This window comes from Chinchilla lanigera, unplaced genomic scaffold (genome assembly GCF_000276665.1).
Source record: "Chinchilla lanigera isolate Chin_1 unplaced genomic scaffold, ChiLan1.0 scaffold00013, whole genome shotgun sequence".
Classification (NCBI taxonomy): Eukaryota; Metazoa; Chordata; class Mammalia; order Rodentia; family Chinchillidae; genus Chinchilla; species Chinchilla lanigera.
This window is the reverse complement of record NW_004955414.1, coordinates 29,250,487-29,275,159: the sequence shown is the minus strand read 5'-3', so window position 1 is coordinate 29,275,159 and position 24,673 is coordinate 29,250,487. Positions and strand designations below refer to the sequence as shown.

Sequence of the window (24,673 nt, the reverse complement as noted above, 5' to 3'; positions counted from 1 at the left end):
GTATGATATCATCAGTACTTTTTCAATTTTGCCTGAAGTCCTCATTTTTATCTTTTGATCATTTCATGTCTGAAATGTTCACAGGGATAAACTGTGCTATACACACACAATGGAATAGTATTCAGCTATCTAAAATAGTAAAATATAATAGGCCCTCCATGCATCCCACATCCACAGATTCAACTATCTTGCCCATCAGTATTTGAAAACTACACAAATATATTTGTATCTGGTACTGAACATGTACAGACTTTTATCCTTGTCATGATCCCCTAAACAATGCACCACCACAACTATTCACACAGAATTTATGTTATATTAGTCATAATAAGTAATCTAGAAGTTACTTAAAGGATATGGAAAATTGGGCAGGTTATATACAAACCCTACACCATTTTATATAAAGGGGTTAAATATACCCACATATCAGTCTCATTGAAGGTCCTGGAAACCAATCACCCATGGATACTGAGGGACAAGTATACTGATAACAGGTTACAACACCGATCGACCTCAAAACATTGTGCTAAGTGATAAAAGCCAGAAGGAAAAGGTCACACACTGTATGATTCCATCTATGTGAAATGTTGAGAATGGGCAGATCCACAGAGACAGAACACAGGGCAGCAACTGCTCTAGGCCAAGCGAGAGGAGAATGGAGAGGAACTATTCAGGGAGTCATGGGTTTTACTCTGAAGTGATGGAAATGTTTTGGAACCAGGTAAACTGTGAACATACCAGATGCAACTGAATCGATCATTTAAAAATGGTTAATTTTATATCATTTGAATTTAACCTCAATTTAAAAAATGTTCATAGGGTCCAAACATCATGGTTTGTCCCACCCCGACCAGGGCAGAGAATATATTTGCTAACCTATTCCATCTGTGGAAAAGGATGGAACCGGTCTTATTGCCATGGACCTGGGTCCTGGTGCACAGGTCGGGGTGAGCCATGTGCTCTTGCGTGCCTGTCCAGCTGTAGTCACCCCTAGGTCCCCATGACGCTGGCCCTGTCCACAGATGGGGGCTTTGGTTTTCCCTCTTGAGCTTTAGCTCGCTGCTGTGCCTGGAGCGCTGCTAGCATCTGCTCCTCTGCAGTCTCTACTTCCTGTTTGATTCTTGCCAGTTTCCTCCCCTGGGGGCTGGGTCCTGCACCAGGGAGCTCAGCTGCTGAATGAAACTCTGCTGTTACTGGACTGCTTGCCTGGATGTACGCCACATCTGGCCTTCCAGGAACCCCTAGTATCTGGATTCCACCTGTTGGCTGCTAGGGCCTGGGAATCAGGGTCTTCCTGGCCCAAGCATGCCGCCCGTTAGCCATGGGATTGGTTTTTCTAACTGCTCTGCCAAGAACCAGCCCCTCTGGCTGGATCTGGGTTTCCTAGCCCCCTTTTTGTTGATTCTTCACGGCCTCCTTGGTTAGCACTGCTGAGGCCCTTGCTTCCCTCAAGTGAAGCCACCCTGACTTATGACAAAGGAGCCTGTGGTTACTCTTGGTACCCTATGCCAGAAAAACTGTAGGGTAAGCATCACGCTAGCCACATCAGATCCTCCTAAGCCTGTCATTTTCCTCCAAATCACAGTCATCCATGTTAGCAGTTTCCATGTTACTTTCCTTTTAGATTAAAAGAGCTGGTAAACCCTGTGAAATTACAAAATGATCTGGGTGCTAGAAAATTCCTCTTTAATACTCCTCCTCCCTGCCCACTAACAAGCCTTTCTCTTGCCACATCCCTGGGCTTGTTTTCCATTTTCTAAGTGGATCTGACTTCTTCCCTTAGGGAACAACATCTCTCCCTACAGGCAGACCTCACCCTACCCTTCCCTGGTTTGCAGGAGCAACTCTGTCCTGCTTATCCAGACCAACTGAGGCAGAAAGTGAAGGAGCGGGAGGGGAGCCAACCTCAGTCAATGTAGCTCAGTGGTGATCAGTCAGCAAGGAGCTGGGTGAAAGCAGGCGTCAGGCCTGGCTCCGTTACTTAACTCATTACCCTGAGTATGAAATTTCCGAACCTCAGTGTTCTCATTAACAAAATGAGAAGAGTATAGTCAAGACCTTATGGGGCCTTTGTGAGGGTTAGTATAAGGTAGGCAATACATCCAGCATAATGCTTGGCAGTAAATATCAGCTATTTATATTATTATTTGATTAATCAACATATTGGGTACTGTCTTAATCCTTTAAGGCAGGGCTGGAGATGCAGCTCAGTGGTAGAACACTGCTTAGTATGTGCAAGGCCCTGGGTTTGAGCCTCTGCACTGGTAGAAAAAAAATTCTGTTAGGGTTGCTGTAACAAAATAGCACAAACTGAATGAGTGAAAATAATAGAAATTTACATCTCCAAGTTCTAGAAGCTGAGAAGTCCAGAATTAAGGCTCTGGCAATACAGTGCCTTGGAGGGGCTTTCTCCTTGGTTCATAGGCGGCTGTCTTCTTACAACCTCACAAGGTGGAGAGCAGAGACACAGAAGGAGTGAGATCTCTTGTCTCCTCTTTTGAGGGCACCAATCCCATTCCTGACAGTCACCTTCAGCATCTAGTCACCCCCAAAGGCCCATCTCCTAAAACCACTGCATTAGGGATTTGGCGTGAAGGTGTTAAGTTGATGGTAGAGCAGGGAGGATACAAACATTCAGACCACAGGAGCCGCCTCTACCACTGCTTCCCAGGGGTCCAACTCTGACTTCAACCACTGCTGCAGTGACCAGCTCTGCTCCACTAAATGTGGATGCTGCACACCTGGTCTGCCTGGAGAACCTCTTGCTTCCTGTCCCAGAGCTTCTCTGACATTGTCTGCTGAAGACTCCCATGTGTACAACTTACAGGAGTCGATTCGGTGGAGCTACACTTGATTGATAGAGGATGTAAGCCAGTGGAGAGTGACTCACCCCCTCTACCCTGGGCAGTCTGCCCTGACACATGTCACAAAGCTTCCCCAAAGGCCCCAGTGGGATCAAGCACCAGTTGCCTGCAGTGATGGCCAAGCCCATAATACCCACCAAATCATACTCCTATCCCTTGCACCTGCTCCCCGAGAGGGCTTCCCAAATTAACTCCGTATTTACAAGCTTTTGTCTCAGCTGGGCTTTCAGGCAAACCCAGGCCATGAATCAGTGATCACTGAGTTCCTTGCACTGGAATATGCGTTAGAGCAGGGGCCAGTAAATGTTTCTCTCCGAAGGGCCACATAGGAAATACTGTAGGCTTTGCAGGCCAACTTTTTGGTTCTGCTGCTGTACTATGAACCCTGCCCTAAACAATATATAAATGAAAGAAGGTGGCTGTGCTCCAGCAGAACTGTACTTATGACAAACAACACTGGGCCCGACCTGGCCTGTGGGCTGTGATTTGCTAATCCCCGTAGGAAGGCTACAAAGAGCAGTGAAACTGATCGCTCTGCCTTCATGAGACTTTATTCCATGTGAGCCCAAACAGCTCCTAAAAATGAGGCCATAAAGGTGGCTGGAGCCAATCATGAAGAGCCGTGGGTGCCATGGTAAGGTATTTTGACTTTAGTCTCCAGCCAGCAGGGTGTAATGAAGGTGTTCACAGATCTTGGTGGATTTGACAGCTGGGCACAGGTCATTTCACTAACAAGTAACCAATTGCTTTTTAAAGATGTTTTTTGTGAAACCCAGTCCTGCCAGAGGGCTGCCTCCCCTCACTCCTCCTGTAGCACCCGGAGGAGCGAATGCTTCCATCACTCACTGCCCACCCTTGACAGCATCAACAGCCCGGAGTCTCTTATCTAATACTCTGGAGGCCACATGTGCTTTGGAATGCAGAATATTTTTGAATTTCAGAAAGATAATACAGTGCACATTCCATATATTTTTAAACAACCTTGTCAGAGTTTGGTACAGACATAGAAATGCTTTTACTAAAAGACTATAAAGAATGGAGTCAGATAAGAGCAAGTTTTGCCCTTCCATGAGTATGAAAAATCTTTTGGATTTTTAGAATTGCAGACGAAGAGTTGTGCATGTGATTCATTTGGTTGCTGTGTCACCTCAGACTGTGACAGCCTCAAAGACAGCATCTGTGTCCTCAGTGTCTGCATACAGGAGGTGCTCGACACATGCTACCAAGGGTAAAGGAAGAGAGGAAAGGCTGGAGAACAGGGTTCGGGAAGGAATTCAGTGCAAGGCTGGTTGGGGACTCTGCTGAAGGACCTGGGGAGGCTGAGATGCTCTGATCAGGTTTTTAAACTTCACCTCAGGGTGATGGGGAGTCCCATGCAAGTTTGTTTGGTAAGCACTGTGACTTGGATAAGAATGACAGTAGCAGGTCCAGTTTGAGAAAGGATCAGAGGTAAGGACCCAGTGTGATCAACGAGGAGGTTCCTACAGTAGTAAGATGAGAAGTGTCTATAAATAAGGTAACGTGTGCAAACCAAGTGATAGAATGGACAGTTGTGTGCCCAGTTGCCAAGGTCTGGCTACTAGTGATGTTGTGGACAAGGAGGTACCAGAGTTCAGCCTCAGCCCATGCAGCCATCTGAGATGGGGGGGTCCAACATGAAGAGCACATGTTATAGAGCCCAGACGTTTCTGTTTGAAACCCAGATCTGTCACCTTCTCTGTGATCTTGGGCAAGTTACTTAACCTCTGTGCCTCACCTCCCTCCTTAGTATTCCACTTCAGAAGACTGCTCTAAGGATGCAATAGATATTTGGAACACACCAGAACAATGCTTGGCTCTTGGCTGTTACTACTGCTATAATCACTGTTTTATAAATTTGAATTCCTCAAATGGTTCAGCAAATGACTGTGTCCCTCGGAAGAATGACCCATGTCTCAGATCCTTCCAGGAAGGCATAAGTAAGTGTGAGAAATCTACCCCAATAAATGCATGGGAAGAGATCACCTCAGGAAGCAAAACTTGTCAGACACAAGGAGAAGGGACTTCCTTTTGGTGGGGTATGTAAACATCTGTTCTATGCACTTTGCAGGAATACTCTGCAGCAGCCTCACAACACTGTAGCAGGCCATGGGAACCTTCAGTGCTGGGCCATTCACTGGCACAGAGAAGGCTTTCGAGAGGGCCGCCTGAAAGCCTGTAATTTAGAAATGCTGAAATTTTCACACCCAAATAGAAACTGGAAATGGTGTCATATTTGCCAGAAGGAAAGTCATAGCTGATGTGTGCTGGTCTTCCCAGTCCCCTCAGGCAAACAACAACAGCAACAACAACAAACCCACAGTCAATGGCCAGGCATAGTGGCACAGACCTGTAATCACAGCAATCTTGGAGACTGAGGCAGGAAGATTGCAAGTTGGAGCCTTTCCTGGCCAGTGTACTGACCTCATGACATCCTGCCTCAAAAAGGAGGAGGAACAGAGCTACGGCTGTAGCTCCATGAGAAGGTCCCGGATTTAATTCCCAGTATCGCAATAAAACCAGCCACAACCCACCAAGTGGCACTCAGGGCTGCCACCTATAGATATGTGGCAGACTGGGACTTACTTTACCAGATTCCCTGCTCCCAGGAGTAGCACCCAAGCACAGCAGCACAAATACTTCTTCTCACAAGTCAGGGCTCTGCAACACAGTTAGTAGCTCTTCTTTCCTCTGATCTGAAATTTGTTGCCAGATTTAAGCACCCTTATTAGGTTTTTAACGACCCTTCTATCCGAAGGCTGTTTAACAATCAATACTCGTTCCCTCACTGCTCTTGAATCAAGTTTGGTCTCCTCATGTTGACAATGGAGGACCTCCATGACTTTCTCGTCTCAGCAAGTCTAAGTCTGCTCACTGCCTCCCCAGGCTGCCATATTTACATTCACTTGTGTTCTTGCTTCGCTTCTCCCTCTGTTCACTTCCTCACCTGAAATAACCTCTTCCCTTCTCTCCACTTATCCAAACCCGACTGCTGCCTTCAAGATAAAAATACAAGCTTTTCCAGGCCCTGATTATTCTATTCCTCCCTCATCGCCTCTCTAAATTCTAACCATGCTCAATTTTCCCCTTATTCATGCTTGTCTTGGGTTTGCTAATTACTGCATACATATTTTTATTTACATCACAACCAGATTGAAAATGTCTTGAAAGCCGGGATCATTACTTGTACTCTGAGCCTTTCTCAGAGCCTGGTATATACTTTGGGCACCTGGCAGGTGCACATGAAATATCAGTTGGTTGATTGGCTTCCCAAATATGACCTTCAACATGGCTTCTTTCAGTTACATTCAAGGCAACGATTTTAGAAACTTTTTGGGCTTTTGAGTAACTACTTTGAAGACAGTGATACTTTGAAGATAGTGCATTAACTATTGTTATTCTTTCTTTTGGAATCAGAATTTATTGTTATCTGTTCTATATCAAAATTTTATTAAGTTTATTGAAACCATTTAGATATGCATAATGATCACATTCATGGTAGATAATTTGTACTGTTGTGATTCTCCTATTATTTTTTGTTATGATTCTCTTATTATTTTGTTGTGAAATTTTGTTTTGTCATAGAATAAAAAAGCAAAAATTTTAAACTTACACTACTTCATATTCTACTTAAAAATAAAATATAGTATATTCCCATTAAAATCAAGAGTAAGCATAAATATCAATATCTAGTACATTAGAGGTGCCAGATAATAAAATATAAAGAAACAAAAAGTATATATATGATTTTAGATGTGACCATTACATCAATAATCATCAAAGAACAGAGGAACAAGCCATCAGAACTATCACAGGTTAGCACTGTCCAGATTGAAACTTCAGGTACAAAAGTCAATAGTTTTCCTAAACTATTAGAGCACAGAAGAGGAAAATAAGTTTGATTCACAAAGAACACAAAGCCATAAATCACCTAGAGGGGAAAGCCTTGCAAGAATGAAGAATGTAAATGAAGAAAAATTAAAAAACTTTCTGAGGACAGAAAAGACCTGAATAGAGCTAGACCACACTTTTTACCAGAAATACATATGATACATATGCTGATTTTTCCTATATCAAACTATTAATTCACTGTAACATCATTTAAAATCCCAATCTAGGGTTTTATTGAACACAAGAAACTTATTCTGTGATTCACCTAGAATTACAAACCTGCTTGAATGATGGAGGACATTTTAAACCAAAGATTAATGAGTGATGATGGGTTATCAAAGCATCAAATTATGCTATTAAGCGGTGCAGACATCATGAAGGAATAGATACAAAGATCAACAGAATAGAACAGAGCTACATGAAAATTTTGTGGTTTTGGTGCATGGTTGAAATCCCAGCACTCTGGGAGGCTGAGGCATGGAGATTGCAAGTTTCAGCCCAAGTTTCAGCAACTTAGTGAGACCCTGTCTCAAAATAAAAACAAGAATAAGGCTGAGGACGTAGCTTGGTGCTAAGGCCCTAAATTCCATCCAAGAATCCCACCCCCCCCCCACACAAATTGTATTTAATGAAACAGCATTTCAAGCAACTGGGAAAAGGATAAACTATTTGACAAATAGATGTAGGACAAGTATCCATTTTTGGAAAGGTCGTAGATTCCCATTTCCCACTGGCTTATCTTTGCTTTGCTCCTTTAGATACCTGCTCACCTGTTTGTGTCCCAGTCTTTGCCGGAGCAGATACCCCACACTGACTATATCAGGGCTGCCATGAACTTCATGGGTGGGGCCAGGCCAAAGGGCAGAATCCAAGGGGAACAGTGACAGGGGTGGGGCCTGGGGTCCTCAAGCTAGCCGCTTCACTAAGCCTAAGGTCTTGGCTGCTGGAAGGGAGGGGCCTTCATCCCATCCTCTACATTCTTCTTGGTACCCATCCGGGCCTGGGTGTTATACAGCGCCCTCACTATTAATTTGCCCACTCCCTTGACAACAGACCTCCTTTTCAACCCTCCTTCGGTACCTCATTTTGAACATGCCATCTACTTCCCGTTGGGGTTTGCTGATACCACATCATTCACAAGATTAAATTATGGGAAGACTAAAGACCCTAGATTTCTTTTTTAAAATCCTAAAAGTACAGGAATATAGTTATAGCCTTGGGTATAAGAAAATAATTTTTGATCACATACAAGATTAAAATTTACAAAGCAAAAGATGTATACCTTTGGTTAAATCAAAACTTCAAGCTTTTGGATGATTAGACACTCATGAACAAAGTTAACAGAATGGAGGAAAGAAATATTTGAAATTTATAATAAAATGTTATCTGGGCTATATAGAGATGAATTTTAAATATGCACTTATTTTAAATAAAATGATATATTTTATAAGTTTAAATATAAATACAGTACATTACATATATAAATATACATCAATAGTTATATTTTTAAAATATAAAATCAACTTTAAAAAGATACATTAGAAAAATGGATAAGAGTATTAACAGGCCATTCTCAGAGGGAGTAATACAAATGGAATAAATACTATATGAAAAGATTCATAATATACTAGTAATCAGGAAAATGTAAATAGACATAAGATAATCATTTTAAACTATCAGATTGGCAGAGTCTTAAAGCTTGGTGACACAATGGGCTATTTAATCAGGAAGCAAACAAATTTTTCGTTTGTAGCTAGAGAGAGTGTTTAAATTGGCAAGCCTTTTGAAGGAAAATCTGGTGGTGTGTGTCCTTTGTGATCCCTTTTTTGGGGCATCTACTGTGGATAAACCGTACATATTTGCTCAAACAAGAATAAGCTAGGATGTTCATCATAGCATTATTTGTAATAGTTAAAAACTGGAAAGAGTTTAATTGTCCCTCAACCGTGGGACACTTAACATTCATACTACAGATTATATTTAATAGCTTAAAAAAACAGGTAGAACTATATATATTGATCAGAACAAATCTTTAAAATGTTTTATTGAGTGAAAGACTGCTCAAGTTTGGGACATTATGTATACCGCAATACTATGTGCATTCTTAAATTCTCACAAAAATGAAACCATCATTTTAATGTTTCTCCTTATGAGTATAAATGCATGGATAAAAAGTTTAAAGCATACAGCACAAATTGATATCTATTGCTGCCTTTGTATAGGAAACTGGGATTTATTGGAGAAGTTTTCAGGGGTTCTTTTACTTTTTCTGTATTCTACATTTTTCTGTATTTCATTATTTTTTGTATTTGACACTTTACAATGTGAATGTATTTGTCTTATTTATAAAATCATTATTCTCTTAACGAACAGTAGTAGTTTCTATATAATCCTTTCAGAAAAAAGAAAGGAAGAACAAAGACTTTCGATTTAAATATATGTGTAACTTCAGATATCTGCCTAATTCCCTGGGCCTGTCTTCTTCTCTGTAAAATGGAGTTTGGTGTGAAACTCAGATTAGACAAAGTCAGCTAGAGGGGCAGTTGAGCTCCTGGTCCATAGAGAGAATTGGCTAATTTTTTCTCTCTCTCCCATTTGACTTGTGAGAATTTCAGGGCTAAAAACATACTTAGGCTGGTGGGATATTCCAGATGACTAGGCAAATGGAAGCTCAGTGTCATCTGTTGAATGAGCAAATGAACAAGCCACATAGTTAATTGTTAATGAATAAATATATGTTCACATATGCTGATCATCAGTGAGTAAACAAGAGATGCATTTCTGGATTCTACCAGGGAGATCAAATTATTCCAGTTTGGGTGAATAAAAAATCAAAGAAAACCAGAGACGTGGGTCAGTCTGCAAACTACCTTCTTTGGAGCCCCACACATGGCAGAGTGTTTGGCCTACCGAGTCCTGGGGGTTTGGGTATTGGTGAGCCCCAGGCCTCTGCAGAAATCAGCCCAGAACATCAAGAATTGATCAATGATTACCAGCTTTTTTATTTTTGCCCGCATTGCTTTCAACTCAGGAAAGTCAAATATATCTTCCATACTCATCATGTGAGATGTGCCACTTTGCATTAGTCTGCTTCCAGCTTCCCCATGCCAGCAACTTCCCATCACACAGACCTAAAGCCTTCCCTTCTTGCCACTGACAAGGCTTTCCCATTCCTCTGCATGCCAAACGTCAGAGACTGCAGAAGACTCCGTGGTTATAAAGCAAGCTCTGAATACACAGCTTCTGTTACCAGCGGTCTTTCCTCATTTCCCCGAGGCCTTCCTCAGAAGTGCAACCAGATATCAGATGCATGTTTTATATTGTAGTTTACTGATAAGATTTAAAAACAATTCTACTGTTTTTTAAAAAGAAATCAGCAACATAGATTAAGGCCAAGAATCAAACTTTGCAAAGAATCTGAGGAAAGATGCTCAGCTTGCATTAAACTAAGAAAGAAACGAATGCTATCCAGACAGTCGGCAGCAAAGGGAGGCCAGACAAAAAACAGGGCAGAGTCTGGACGATGGACAGACACTGCAAGAGACCTCTGTGGGGCTTTATTCCAAGCGGTTTCTAGGAACTCCAGGGACTGGGCCGCCACAGCGGGAGGTTCTCTTATCAGCATCTCCGCGGGGCGAGCTGGATTAATCACAGTTTTAACTGTGCTGAGATGTCTGCATTTGGCAAATGGACCAAATACATAGATAAGGCCTTAGGGTAGTCAAAGAAGGCCCCAATTCTCACTTCTATGAAGAAATGACTTATTGGATGCTAGGATTGGAGCCCCGCCATCCAATCATGATTATGTGCCTATCTGAGAGCCTAAAATTTGCAGCATTGTTCCCTATGGGTCTTTAAATCTACTTAAAATAGATTATGGCTGTGTTTTCCAATCTGGTGAATGTTAATTGATGTCACTACAAAAAGGAAAAAGAAAAGGAGATTTATGGTCAAGTTAGGTTTGGGAGATGCTGGTGAAATCAAGTTAAATAGATTTCTTTTCTTTCTTTTTTTTTTTTTTTTTGCTAAGACTTCACAAAACATCCAAAATGCCAACATGTACTATGAGTGTCCAAGAAGGGTTTGACCAAAGAAATTGCTTTCCTCCTCATCTGTTTACATTTCAAGCAACATTTTGCAATAGAAAGTTGTAGAGACATGGGTTTGAGACTTTACCTTTCAAAGGAAAACCCTTTTGTCTGTTCAACCTCTTATCACCTATTGTTACTCACTAAGAGTAGGACTGGGAAACCAGATAGGAAGCAGCAGTACAGGGCAATCTTGACGGCCAGGAAGAAGGTAGGATCATCAAGCAGAGCCTCTGGTTAAGAGAGGTTACATTTGGGCCTCACGTTAGCCTAAGAACAGAGCAAGGTTTCTAGCTGTTGGCGGTTCTAAGAAATGCAAAAATATTATTTCCAGTGGAAAGGTTAAAGGTTATTTCCACTTGGTTGGTAATTTCTCTCAACTATCCCAGGGCATCACTATCTCAAGCAAGAGAGAGAGTGACCAGGAGAATCACCCTACTGGATGTAAATAAATTCAGGCAAATGATTCCTTATGTAGCATTCTACCAATGATGGTCCATGGTACCATTTTGGAACAGAGCTAATGGAAAGCAGAGAGATGATGTCATTTGTCTAATGTTGTGGTAAAGCCACATCTCTTTCTGCAACCATACCACGAAGGTTTTGATAAACTTCAGGGAAGGAGCAGAAAGTGCTGTAGGGAGCTTTGTTCACTTACTTTAGAATCACACAGCCTGTTCCTGCTGGTGGTGCTATCCAAAACACCTGGATCCGTGTTCTCCTCCGGGGGGTGCTTTCTGTGACTGCCACCGGGCAGTTACTCATAAATTGGGTTTCTTCTTCATCTATGATCTGTGAAAAACCAGAGGAAAATAAACACATTAAAACACAATGTCACTTTGAGAGGGCTCCAGTTTCTGGATTGACACTTCCTTAATTTTATTTTTAAACTTGTCATTTTGCATTAGCAGCTCTATATCCCAGGCCCCAGAATGGTCTCTGGCAGAGATTCACAGTCAATGTTCATTGAATTAACATAGTGTGAGTACAAGGACTGAGCACATCTGTGCTCCTGGGAGAAATCTTGTCAGTACTTTGAGGGACTGACCACTAGGTGATGATCTTGCTCATTTCAGCAGAACACCTCTATCCCACTTCAGAAAGGAGAAGAAGGATGGGGGAGGGATACTTCAAAGCGAACACTACATAGCTGGATATTATTCCACTGCAATTTTATAGCTTTAAAATTAAGACATTAAGAGGAAACACCCCTTTGGAGGAAGTATAGCAAAGTGCAACGTCTCCCAGATTCAAAGCACTTTTTATTTGTGTAATGTCTACTTACCTTGCATTACATTTGCGAATACATCGTTTCCCAAATTAACCATCACCACTTTCTAGGATGCTATAAACAATATGGAAGCCTTTCCTATCCTGGAAGGAGGTTTTGGCTCTTCTGCCTTAATACACTGGGGTTTTCGCAGCGGAGGAGGGGCGCTGTTTACATCTAATTTGTTTTAAGAGCCAACTTCAGTTGATTTGTACTAGCCATGCCATGAGTAGCATTAACAGATAAAGTTTATTGAGTTTGCCACAGCATGTGCTAAGCACTAAGTTAAGTACTTTACCTGAATTACTAGTTTTCAAATAAAATCTTAAAATATATTTTGCCTTAAAAATTCCTTTTAGTCCTAATTGAAGGGCAAGAAGAACCAAGTCATTGAAACACCTAAGTTTATCATGTAATCCCTTCATTGGACAAAGCAAAGGCCATTTTCAATTGAAAAACCAGAGGAAAATAAACAAATAAAATAAACAAAATGAAAATTTTGTTTCTCTATTTTTTTATACTAGTCTCATTTTTCTCCTCTAGTACCCACACCTAAATATTCCATAAGTCCTTCTAAATTTATGTATACATTTAATCATATAGTACTTTTGTGTTTTAATATTTCTTTCACTCAACCACGTTTGAGTTGTGTCAGTGTTACTACATGTGCATATTACCTCTGTTTTTTTATTTTAAAGAGCAGTAAAAAAACAATAGCAACATACCAACATCACAGATATAAACAAAACAAAGCAAGAACATTAAAAGCGATACAGGGCTTCAAAACAAAATGACAGGAATTAACAGTGATTGTATATTGCATATTGTTATCTTTAACTACATTGATCAGATTACCAGTTGTAAGAATGGAAGATTGTTCAAAAAATTAAAGAGAATAAAAAATAATTATTAAATAGAACATTAGAGACAATACAGAGTTTCACTGGACAAGATGGTAGGAATTCACCAATGCTTGTTCCATAGCATATTGTTGTCTTCAAATCAGTTGCTCAATTTACCAGATACAAGCATGCAAAATTGGTTAAAATATAAAAAGTTTTAAGCATTAACTGTTCCTTTCAATATACCATCAGGCCGGGTGTGGTGGCACATGCCTGTAATTCCAGTACTCGGGAGGTTGAGGCAAGAAGATCTCTGCAAGTTTGAGGCCAGCCTGGGCTACAAAGTGAACTCAAGTCCAGCCTGAACTGCATATCGAGACCTTGTCTCAAAAAGACAAAAAAAATCAATATACCATCAGATATCAGCAGTACAGTTATCCTAGCTCTCTCTCTCTCTCTTTCTCTCTCTCTCTCTCTATATATAACCTTCCTTCTTTCTTTTTTCTTCTTTCCCTCATCCCAGTTGTTCCTTTCTTTGAGTAATTTCTTTCCTTTTCAGATCATCTATTGTATGTTTTGAGTTTTACTTACTCTCTCAGATTCCTACACCAAGCAGACAATGTGATGTTTACACATGTGGGTCCGACTTATTTCACTTATAAGTATGGTCTCTAGTTGCAGCCATTTACCTACAAAAGCCTTGAGTTAATCTTTTTTATAGCTGAGTAATACTCCATTATATAAAAATATCACATTTTTTTATCCATTCCTCAATTGATGGGCATTTGGGTTGTTTCCAAGATTTAGTTATGATGAATTGTGCTACTATAAACATGAGTGTACATATATCACTGTGGTATGATGTTTTTAATTCTTCTGGGAAAATACCCAGAAGAGGAATAGCTGAGTTAAGTGGGACTTCTAATCCTAGTTTTGTGATGAATTTCCAAACTGATTTCCACAGTGGTTTCACCAATCTACACTCCCACCAGCAGTGGAGAAGAGTTCCTTTTCCCCACAGCCTCTCCAACATCTATTATTAGTAGATTTCTTGATGATAGCCATTCTTTCTGGGGTAAGATGGAACCTCAGTGTTGTTTTAATTTGCATTTCTCAAATGACTAATGATGTTGAACATTTTCTCATGTTTTTATGAGCCATTAGTATCTCTTTATCTGAAGGTGTGTTTGTTTTGAGACAGGGTCTCAACTGTGAAGTCAGACTGGCCTTGAACTCACTTTGTAGCCCACACTGGTCTCAAACTCACATTGATCCTCCTGCCTCAGCCTCCCAAGTGCTGGGATTACATGTGTGAGCCACCACACCTGGCAAGAGTTGAGAAGTATGTATTCACCTCAGATGCCCATTTTTGGATTGGGTTTTTGAATCTGGGGGGCCTGATTTTTAAAAATTCTTTATATGTTCTAGATAGCAGTCCTTTGTCTGAGGGGCAGTTGTCTAAAATTTTTTCCCAGTTTGTGGGCTTTCTTTTTACTCTATTGGTGATTTCTTTTCATGTGCAGAAACTTTTCAATAAGATGAGATCCCAGTTGTTGATTCTCTGAAGTATTTCCCGTGCAGTTTGGCTTTTGTTCACGAACTCTCTGCCTACCCCAATGTCAAGATTTTTACCTACTTTCTCTTCCAATAAATTTAGTGTTTCTCTTTTAATATTTAGATCTTTGATCCATTTTGACTTTAGTTTAGTACATGGTGAAAGACATGGGTCTAGTTTTAGTTTTTGGCATGTGGAAAGCCAATTTTTTCAGCACCATTTATTAAAGAGGCTATCTTTCTTCCAGTGAACATGTCTGGCCCCTTTGTCAAAGATAAAGTGGCTGAGTGTCTTTGTGGTTGTGTCCGCATCTTCTCATCTGTTCCATTGGTCTTTAGGTCTGTTTTTTTGCCAGTACCATACTGATTTTATCACAGTATCTTTCTAGTATAATTTCATGTCAAGAATTGTAATACCTCCTGCCTTTCCTTTGTTGCCCAGGATTGCTTTTCCTATTTTAGGCCTATTCTGGTGCCTGATGGATTTTAGGAATGTTTTCTTTTTTAGATCTGTGAGGTATACTAATGGTATTTTCATTGGGATTGTAATGAATCTATTTTAGGGGCATGGCTATTTTCATAACGTTAGTTCTTCCTATCCATGAGCAAGGAATATCTTTCCATTTTCTGATATCCTCTTCAATCTCTTTTTTCAGAGTACTGTAATTTTCACTGTATAGATCTTTTACTTCTTTTGTTAGACTGATTCCTAAGTACTTCATTTTTTTTAGATGCTGTTGTGAAAAGTGTGGTTTCCCTAATTTCTCTCTCAGTCTGTTTGTTGTTTGTGTATAGGAATGCTATTGATTTTTGAGTATTGACTTTGTATCCAGCTATGTTCCTGAATTTGTTTATTAAATCTATTAGTCTTTTGATGGAGTTTTGGGGGTCTTCCACATAGAGTATCATGTCACCTGCAAATAATGATAATTTCAGTTCTTCTTGTCCTATCCTTATTCCTTTCATTTCTCTCTCTTGTCAAATTGCTATAGCTAATATTTCCAGAAGTATATTGAATAAGAATGGTGACAGTGTGTCCTTGTCTTGTTCCTGATTTTAAAGTGAAAGCTTTCAGTTTTTGACCATTTAGTATGATGTTAGCCATTGGTTTGTCACAGATGGCTTTGATCAGATTGAGGTAAAGACTATCTGTTCCTATTTTCTGTAGGGTTTTTATCATGAATGAGTGTTGGACTTTATCGAAGGCTTTTTCTGCATTGATTGAGATGATCACGTGATTTTTGTTTTTGGCTCTGTTGATTTGGTGTATTACATTAATTGATTTGTGTGTATTGAACCATCCTTGCATTCTTGAGATGAATCCCACTTGGTCATGATGTATAATCTTCTTGATGATTTGTTGCATTCTGCTTGGTAGTATTTTATTGAGAATTTTTGCCTCTATATTCATTAGGGAGATTGGCCTGTAGATCTCTTTTTTGGTTGGGTCTTTCTCTGGTTTTGGTATTGGGATAATACTTGCCTCCAGGAATGAGTTGGGGAGAATTCCTTCCCTTTCAATTTCTTTTTTTTTTTTTTTTCCCGGTACCAGGAATCAAATTCATGACCTTGCACTTGCCAGGCAGATGCTGTGCCACTAAACTAAATCCCCAGCCCCTCTTCCCTTTCAATTTCATTAAAGAGTTTGAGAAGAATTGACATTAAAGTTTCTCTAAATTTCTTGTGGAATTCAGCTGTGAATCCATCAGGACCTGTACTTTTCTTCTTTGGCAAGTTTTTTTTATTACATTCTCAATTTCACTGGCTGATATTGAGTTATTCAGGATTTTTATATCTTCTTCTTCATTCAGGTTTGGTAATTCATAATTCATATGTATGTAGAAATCTGACCATTTCCTCTGTATTTTCCATCCTATGAGAGTAAAGATTTTCAAAGTAGGTATTGATGATCTTCTGAATTTCTACAGGATCTGTAGTGATTTCACCCCTTTTATTCCTTGTTGCGTGTATTTCAGTTCTTTCTTTCCTTTTTGATAAGGTTGGCTAGGGGTTTATCTATTTTATTTATTCTTTCAAAGAACCAACTCTTTGATTCATTAATTCTTTGTATTGTTTTTTAGTGTCCATTGTGTTAATTTCTGCCTTGAACTTTATAATTTCCTGTCTTCTTTGGGCTTTGGGTTTGACTTCCTCTTCTTTTTTTAGAAGCTTGAGGTGCAGCATGAGATTGTTTATTTGTGCTTATTCTGTTTTTCTGAGGTGGGAATTCACTGCTATGAATTTCCCTCTGAGTACTGCTTTCATTGTGTCCCACAGGTTCCTGTAAGTTGTATCTACATTTACATTTGATTGTAAATAGTGTTTAATTTATACTTTGATTTCATCTGTGACCCGTTGGTTATTCAGGAGGATGTTATTTAACTTCCAACTGTTTATGGAGTTTTTGTGTTTTCTTTTGTCATTAATTTCCAATTTCATTGCACTATGATCCAATAGTATGCATGGGATAGTTTCAATTCCTTTGCATTTACTTAAGCATGTTCTATGTGCTAGCATGTGGTCTATTTTAGAGAATGTCCCATGAGCAGCTGAGAAGAATGTGTATTCTAATGTTGTTGGATGGAACACTCTGGAAAGGTCTACTAAGTCCATTTGTTCACAAGTTTGTTTAATTTCTGCTATTTCTTTGCTGATTTTTTGTCTAATTGATCTATCTCTTTGTGACAATGCAGTGTAAAAGTCCCCTGTTATTATTGTAGTGCTGCTTATTTCATTTTTCATATCTGTTAAAATTTGTTTTATATGTTTGGGTGCTCCTGTGTTTGGTGCATAGATGTTTATGATTGTTACCTCATCCTCTTGAAATTTTCCCCTCACAAGAATGTAGTGACTTTCTTTATCTCTTTTGATTGTTCTTGGTTTGAAGTTCCCATTGTCTGCAAACAGCATAGCTACACCTGCTTTTTCCTGGGCTCCTGTCATGTGGAGTGTTGCTTTCCATCTTTTAATTTTCATTCTACGAATTTCCTTTTGAGTTAAATGTGTTTCTTGTAGACAGCTTATAGTTGAATTTTGTTTCTTAATCCACTCTGCCAGTCTGCTTCTTTTGATTGGTGCATTGAGACTGTTTACATTGATGGTTATAACTGATGTGTTGGCTTATCTTTGTCATGTTATTTTCCTGCTGTTGGATCCTCCTTTTTCCCTCTGTTTAATTGTTTGCTCTGCTTGGTGGATCCTTTCTGTTGTTATTCCTGAAGTTGCAGTCTGTTTTATCTCTTTCTACAATATCTTTCAGTACTCTTTGTAGGATTGGTTTGGTGCTCATGAATTTCTTCAGTTGTTCTTTATCATGCAAATATTTTATTTCTGCATTAAATTTGAAGGATAGTTTTTCAGGGTACATCAGTCTGGGTTGGAAGTTGTTTTCTTTCAGTACCTGAACTACTTCTTGCCAAGGTCTTTTTTGACTTGATGTTTTACATGGAGAAGTCTGCTGTGATTCTGATGGGCTTTACTTTATAGGTGATCTGTTTATTTTCTCTAACAGCTTTTAATATTCTATTTTTTTATTGACTTTCTGGGATCTGGATCACTATAAGTCTGAGTGTAGATTTATTTCAGTTATGGTTAATTAGAATTCTGTATGCTTTACTTAACTGTATGTCTGATTCTTTTTCCATGCCTGGGAAATTTTCTGCTATTATAGCTGCAAATAGTCTTTTTATGTCATTTGTGCTGACACCTGTTGCTTTGTTGATACCTATTAATCTTACACTGTTTTTCCTTGCTTCGTCTTGCAGTTGTTGAATTGTTATTTCCTGCTTCCTTGTTATTTTTAAGATATTCTTCCTTTCACTTTCGTTAGTGGCAATGCTGTCTTCAAGGTCTGAAAGTCTATCTTCAGCCTCGTTCAGGTGATTTTGCCAGCTTTTGATGGAAATTTTAATTTCCTGGATATCTTTTTGAATCTGTTTCATGCATTGTAGTTCCTTTCTATATTGTTCACTCAAGGTTTCCATGATTTTTCTATGCTTCTCTTTTCTTATCAATGTCTTCTTTGGATATGCTGAGCAATTCTTTAATTACTGTTGTCATTTCTTTTCTTACCTGAGAGATCTTATGACTTCTATGGTCTGATGGATTTGTTTCTTTACTTCAGTTGCTATCATTTCAGAAATTTCAGGTGTATGACTTCCAGGCTCCTCTGTGTTAATGTCTCCTGGACTTGCTCTGGGTTGGGTAGAGGTCTGAGATTGCATTTTGCTCTTTTGTTTTGTCATTTTTGAAGATCCATAGGTTCCCTGGAGCTCATCCTCACTCCCACAATGGTGTGGGAGTGACAGGGCAAGAATTCAAAGATTCCTGGTGCTCAGTGTGACTCCTGTGCTCGTGTGTGGCCATGAGGTAGGGCCTCAGATACTCCCAGAACTTTCTTGCATTTAGTTGGCTCCCAGGCGTGTGGGGGTGGAGTGAGGGAGGCTCACTGGATTTCTTGAAGCTGTCCAGGGTTAAGCCTGGCGTCCACAAGGGGAGGGTGCAGGTTGTGGTCACTGAGGCTTCAGATATTGCCCAAGACCCAGCCCATTTCCCATGCCAGCAGGGGATTGGTGAGGGTGGAGTTCCTGAGGAGCTTGGCTCCCATGGGAGTGTGGGTAGTGCTAGGATTGGCCACTGAGGCCCCAGGTGTCTGGGGCTCCATTTGCCTATGGGAGCTGGGCTGAACACTGGGCATCTTTAGAAACCCCTGTGAACTGCCCCTGTACCTCCGCAACCAGCATGCAAGGAAGGAGGAACCTCGGACACCTTCTGGGGCCTTGGAAGCCATTCCCTGCAGCCCTGGGTCGCTATGGGAGTTGGGCTGAACCCCAGACATCTTCAGGAACCCTGGTGAGCCACCCCCTGTGCCTCCCTCACTAGTGTGTGATGCAAATGGAGCCCCAGACACCTGGGGCCTCAGTGGCCAATCCTAGCACTACCCACACTCTCAGGGGAGTAGCCACAAGGCCTCAGATGGTGTCCAGGGCTTGCCTGCCTCTCATGCTGGTGGGGGAGGTGTGGGGGCAGCTCACTGGGGTTCCTGAAAATGCCCAGGTTTCAGTCCAGCTCCTTCAGGGACTCTAGAGGTGTGGGGAGTTTTAATCTGTGGTTTGACTGCTACCTAGTGTCTTGTAACATGCATAGACCACACTTTGCTAACCCTTTCTCCCAGTAAGGGGCATTTAGCTGACTTTCAGCTGTTTGTCTCCACAAACATTGCTACAATGAAGAACCTCATGCTGCTGAACTTGTGATCAGAGTTCCTCAGCAATATAAACTATGCAGTAGGACTTCTGAGTTGTTTGGTTATGGGCATAGTCATATTAATTTCACAAAATACTGCCAGGTTACTCTGCAGAATGGCTATTAGCTATGTACAAATGTTCCAAATTTCCCCATATCCTTATCAGTACTTGCTATGTTGGACTTTCTAATGGCTTCCTGTCTGATGGTCATAAAATAGTAACTTTTTATTGTAATGCTAACACAATAAACTCGAGCATCTTTTAATAAAGTTTCCCTGTATGAATTACCTTCTCAGAATTGTTGCCAGTGGATTTTCCTGTCCTCTTGCTAATTTCCAGAATTTTCTGGATACAAATATCTTCTTAGCCATTGTAATAGCTTCTGTCACTAAGATAGTTATCTTTGTAATTCTTCATTTAACAGAAATATCTTTCATTTAGTCAAACTCACCAATTCCTCTCCTAGGGCTTGCTCATTTGAGATCTTGCCTACAAAGTTCCCATGTATCCCTTATCTCTACATATGCAGTCTCTTCCTCTACTGACATCCCACACTGAGGGGTATATTTGTTACAGTTGTTATATCATTAGCACCTGAAGTCCACAGTCTACTGTAGGCTTCACTCTTGGTGTGCATTCTCTGGGTTTTGATAAATGTATAATGACAACTTATTTCCACTGAGGTATCATGTACAATAGTTACATTTCCCTAAAATTTCTGTGTTCTGTCTGTTCATCCCTCTCTCCCCCATGGCCTCTGATAACCCTTAATCTTTTTATTATCTCTGTAGCTTTGCCTTTCCCAGAATGCCTTACAGTTGGAATCAGCCACTGTGTGAATTTGCCCAGAGGCTGGCTTCTTTTACTTAGTAGTACACATTTTTAAGTTTTCTCCATGTATTTTCATGACTCCATGGCTCATTTCCTCTTAGCACTGAAAAATACCCCTTTGTCTGGATGCACCACAGTTTATCCACCCATTTATTGAAGGACATCTTGATTACTTCCAAGTTTTGACAATTAGGACTATGACCACAGGTTTTGTAAGGACATGAAGTTTTTATTCAGATGGGTAACTACCAAGGAGCACAAGTCCTAGGTCATACAGTAAGAATATGCCTAGATTTGTAAGGAGGTGGCCATGGCATCTTGCATTTCCACCAGCAGTGAACTAGGTCTCCTTGTTTGCTTCCTCATCTATTTTCAACTTTGGCAGTGTCTTGGATTTTGCCCATTATAAAGCTAGGCGGTGGGACCTTGTCATTGCTTTAGTTTCCAGTTCCCTAAAGACACACGATTTTGAATGCCTTTACATACACTTATTTGCACATATATCCTTTGGTGAGGTGTCTGTCCAGGCCTTTTGCCCAATTTTTAAATTGGTTATTCACTTTATTGTTGCATTTTAGGAGTTCTTTGTATATTCTGGATAACAGTCTGTATCAGATATATCTTTTGCAAATCTTTTCTTTCATTCTTTTCGCAGTATCTTTCACAGAGAAGTTTTAAATTTTAATCAAGTCCAAATTATCACTTTTGTTTTTATTTTGAGGCAGGGCCTTGTTACATAGTTTAGACTTTGAACTCATTATGCATCTGGGCTGGCCTTGAACTTGCGGGGATCCTCCTGCCTTAGCCTCCTGAGTTCTGGGATTACAGGTATGCACCACCATGCTCAGCTTTATTTTTTTAATCAATTATTTCTTCCATGGATTTGCCTTTGGTGTTTTATTTTAAAAGTCATCATGATATCCAATGTCATTTAGGTTTTCTTTTACGTAATCTTTAGGAATTTTACAGGTTTACATTTTACATGTAGGTCTGTGATCCATTTCCGTTCATTTTTGTGAAGGAAGTAAGGTCTATGGTAAGATTTTTTTCCTACAGGCAGACATACATTTGTTCTAGCACCTTTTGGTTTTTGTTCTTTTTTTTTTTTTTTGCAACCAGAAATCGAACTCAGGACCTCACCTTTGCCGGGCAGGCACTGTGCCGCTGAGCTATATCTCTGGACCCAGCACCTTTTGTTTAGAAGACTGTCTTTGTACCAGTATATTGTTTTCATTCCTTTGTGAAGATCAATGGACTGTATTCATATGGGTCTATTTCTAGGATCCCTATTCTAGTCTTTTCATTTAGTCGACTATTCTTTCATCAATACTATGCTGTGTTAATTACTGTGCTTTATTGGAGGTCTTAAAGTCTTCCAACTTTACTCTTCAATGCCACTTGGTCGTGGTGTATAATTTTTTTTTTTTTGTCTTTTTGAGACAGGGTTTCACTATGCATTTCAGGCTGGCCTCAAACTCATAGAAATCCTCCTGAAGCCTCAGCCTCCCAACTGCTGGGATTACAGGCATGTGTCACCATGCCCAGTTATAATTTTTTAAACAATGGATTCAGTTCACTATTTTGAGAATTTTTACATCTATGTTCATGAGAAATTCTAGCCTATAGTTTTCTTTCCTTGTAATAGCTTCATCCTCTTTGGTATTAGGGTAATGCTGCTCTCCCAGCAAGCTAGGAAGTAGTCTGTAATGGTTGGTACATTGTGTCAATTTAAGAAGATTAGCAGTTTAACTAAGGGACTTGAGAGGGAGCCAGGGCCCTCATTTTGTAAACATCCTCATCCTATGCAAGAGGAGGGTAGAGAGATGGTATGAGTCCTACACCCACCATGGAGATGGGTAGTCTGCTTACAATACAAGGGAGGAAAAGAGGCTTGCTCTTCCCACCTTTTGCACTTGCTGCTTTTTTTTTTTTTGGTTTTTCTCTGGTACCAGGAACCAAACTCACGACCTTGTGCTTGCCAGGCAGGCGCTTTGCCGCTGAGCTAAATCCCCAGCCCTGCACTTGCTGCTTTTGCTGTCTTCTGCTGCCTTGAACTATTGCCCCTATGCCATGTGCCACCCTACCTTGGAGCCAGCTGATTATGGACTGAAATCTCTACAAACTGTGAGCTAAATAAACATTTTCTGACTTAATTTTGGGCATCAGGTATCTTGTAGTAATGAGAGAAAAGTAACCAAGACATAGCCTTTCTGCTTTTTTCTTCTGAAAGAGCTTGTAGAGAATTGATATAATTTCTTCCATAAGTGTTTGATGAAATTCCCCAGTGAATCCATGTAGGCTTGATATTTCCAGTTTGGGGTGGTGATAGTGGTTTTTGTTGTTTTGTTTTTGATGCTATGCTGGGGACTGACTGAATTCAGGGCATTGTGCATCCTAGGCAGGTGTTCCACTGCTGAGCACAATCCCCAGCCCTTGTTTTGGGAAATTAGTTTGATTTCTTTAATAGATACAAATTTATGTAGAATGCCTATTTCTTCCTGCATTGAATTTTGGTAGTTATGTCTTTTCAGGAATTGGTCCATTTCATCCAGGTATCAAATTTACAAGATAGAGTTGTTCATCATATTCCTCCATTATCCTTTTAATTTCCATAGAATTTATAGTGATTCCCCACTCTTTAACTTCTGTTTTACTAATTCGTGTCTTTTTTTCTCAGTTAGCCTGGCTAGAAGCTAATGAATTATAAAGCTTTCCGGAGAACCAGCTTCTTGTTTTGATTTTTACTACTTGGTTTTGATTGCCTATTTTCAATTTTATTGATCTTTACTCTGTCTTTCATTATTTCTTTTCTTCTGTTATGGATTTTATTTGCTGTTATGTGTCTAGCTTCCTAAGGTACAAGCCTAGATTATGATGTATTTCATTCAATGCTATAAATTTCCCTTTAGGCACTGCTTTTGCTGCATCTCACAAGTTTTGATAAATTGGCTTTTCCTGTTCATTAAGTTCAAGTATTTTCAATTTTCTCTTGTGCTCTCTTCCTTTACCCATGTGTTCTTTAGGAGTTGGTTAATTTCAAATACATGGGGATTTTTCCAGCTAGCTTCTTTTATTGACTTCCAGTTTAATTGCACTGTGGTCTGAGAACAGGCATCATATGATTTCTATCCTTTTAAACTTGTGAAAGTCTGTTTTAGGGCTTGGGATATGATTCACCTTGGGGAGTGATCCATGTGAGCCTGGGGAGAACGTGTAATCTACCATTTTTCATGAAGTAGTCCACAGATGTCAATCACATCCAGCTGATTGATGGTGTTGTTGAGTTTACTTCTGTCCTGTTTTTTGCCTGCTGAGTCTATCCAATTATAAGAGAGGAGTGCTTAAGTCTCCAGCTATAATAGGGGGTTCATCTCCTACTCCTTGCAATTCTCAGTTTTTGTTTTGTTGGCAGTCTTTTGTCAGGTACACACACACTAAAGACTGCTGTCTTCTTAGAGAAATTGACCTTTTTATCACCCTGTACCCCCCTCTTTTCCTTATTGTTATAGGCAGCTAAGTTAGATAAAAATATTATAGGCAATCAGATAGGGCCAGGCCCTGGGGGAGCCAGTGCAGAAGATGAGATACCTTGCAACCGTGGGAGAGACAGGCACCTCCACTGTGGGCCAGACCTCAAGACAAAAGGTAAAACAAATGCACCCACATACTTCCTAAGGATAAACATCCAGAGCTGATATTCTAAACAGGTATTGGATGACCTTGAGGAAGCCGGGAAAAGCCACTAACCCAACCCACTACAGGAAAAGCCCCTGTTCTGTATTCATACCCGCTTGCTATGTGCATGACTTGCTTTCCCATTTGATCCCGACTTAATCAATTTTATCTGAGCAATTATGTTCATAATCTCATTGGTTGAACATAGTTTTGTCCCACCTCATGCCCATCTTGCAATTTCCCTTTTTTCCCCACCTTGGACCTGCCTCATCTTGTGGTTTTGCTCTATAAATATAAGTGAAAAAGGCAGAGTCATTGGCAATCCACTCAGGACACCTTTTGTCTCTCTTGGACAGCTTTCTTTCCCCCAGTAAACACATTCTGCTGTTAACCT

General features: G+C 40.1%; 1 protein-coding gene across 1 annotated transcript in view; it reads right to left on the bottom strand.

Moving 5' to 3' along the window:
* Window positions 1–24,673, bottom strand: part of Spon1 (spondin 1, extracellular matrix protein) — a 295,302-nt gene that overhangs the window by 200,388 nt on the left and 70,241 nt on the right. The window contains exon 3 of the mRNA XM_005380330.2: window positions 11,520–11,653. Within this exon, the coding sequence (XP_005380387.1) occupies window positions 11,520–11,653 (134 nt within the window). The remainder of the gene's footprint in view (window positions 1–11,519; window positions 11,654–24,673) is intronic.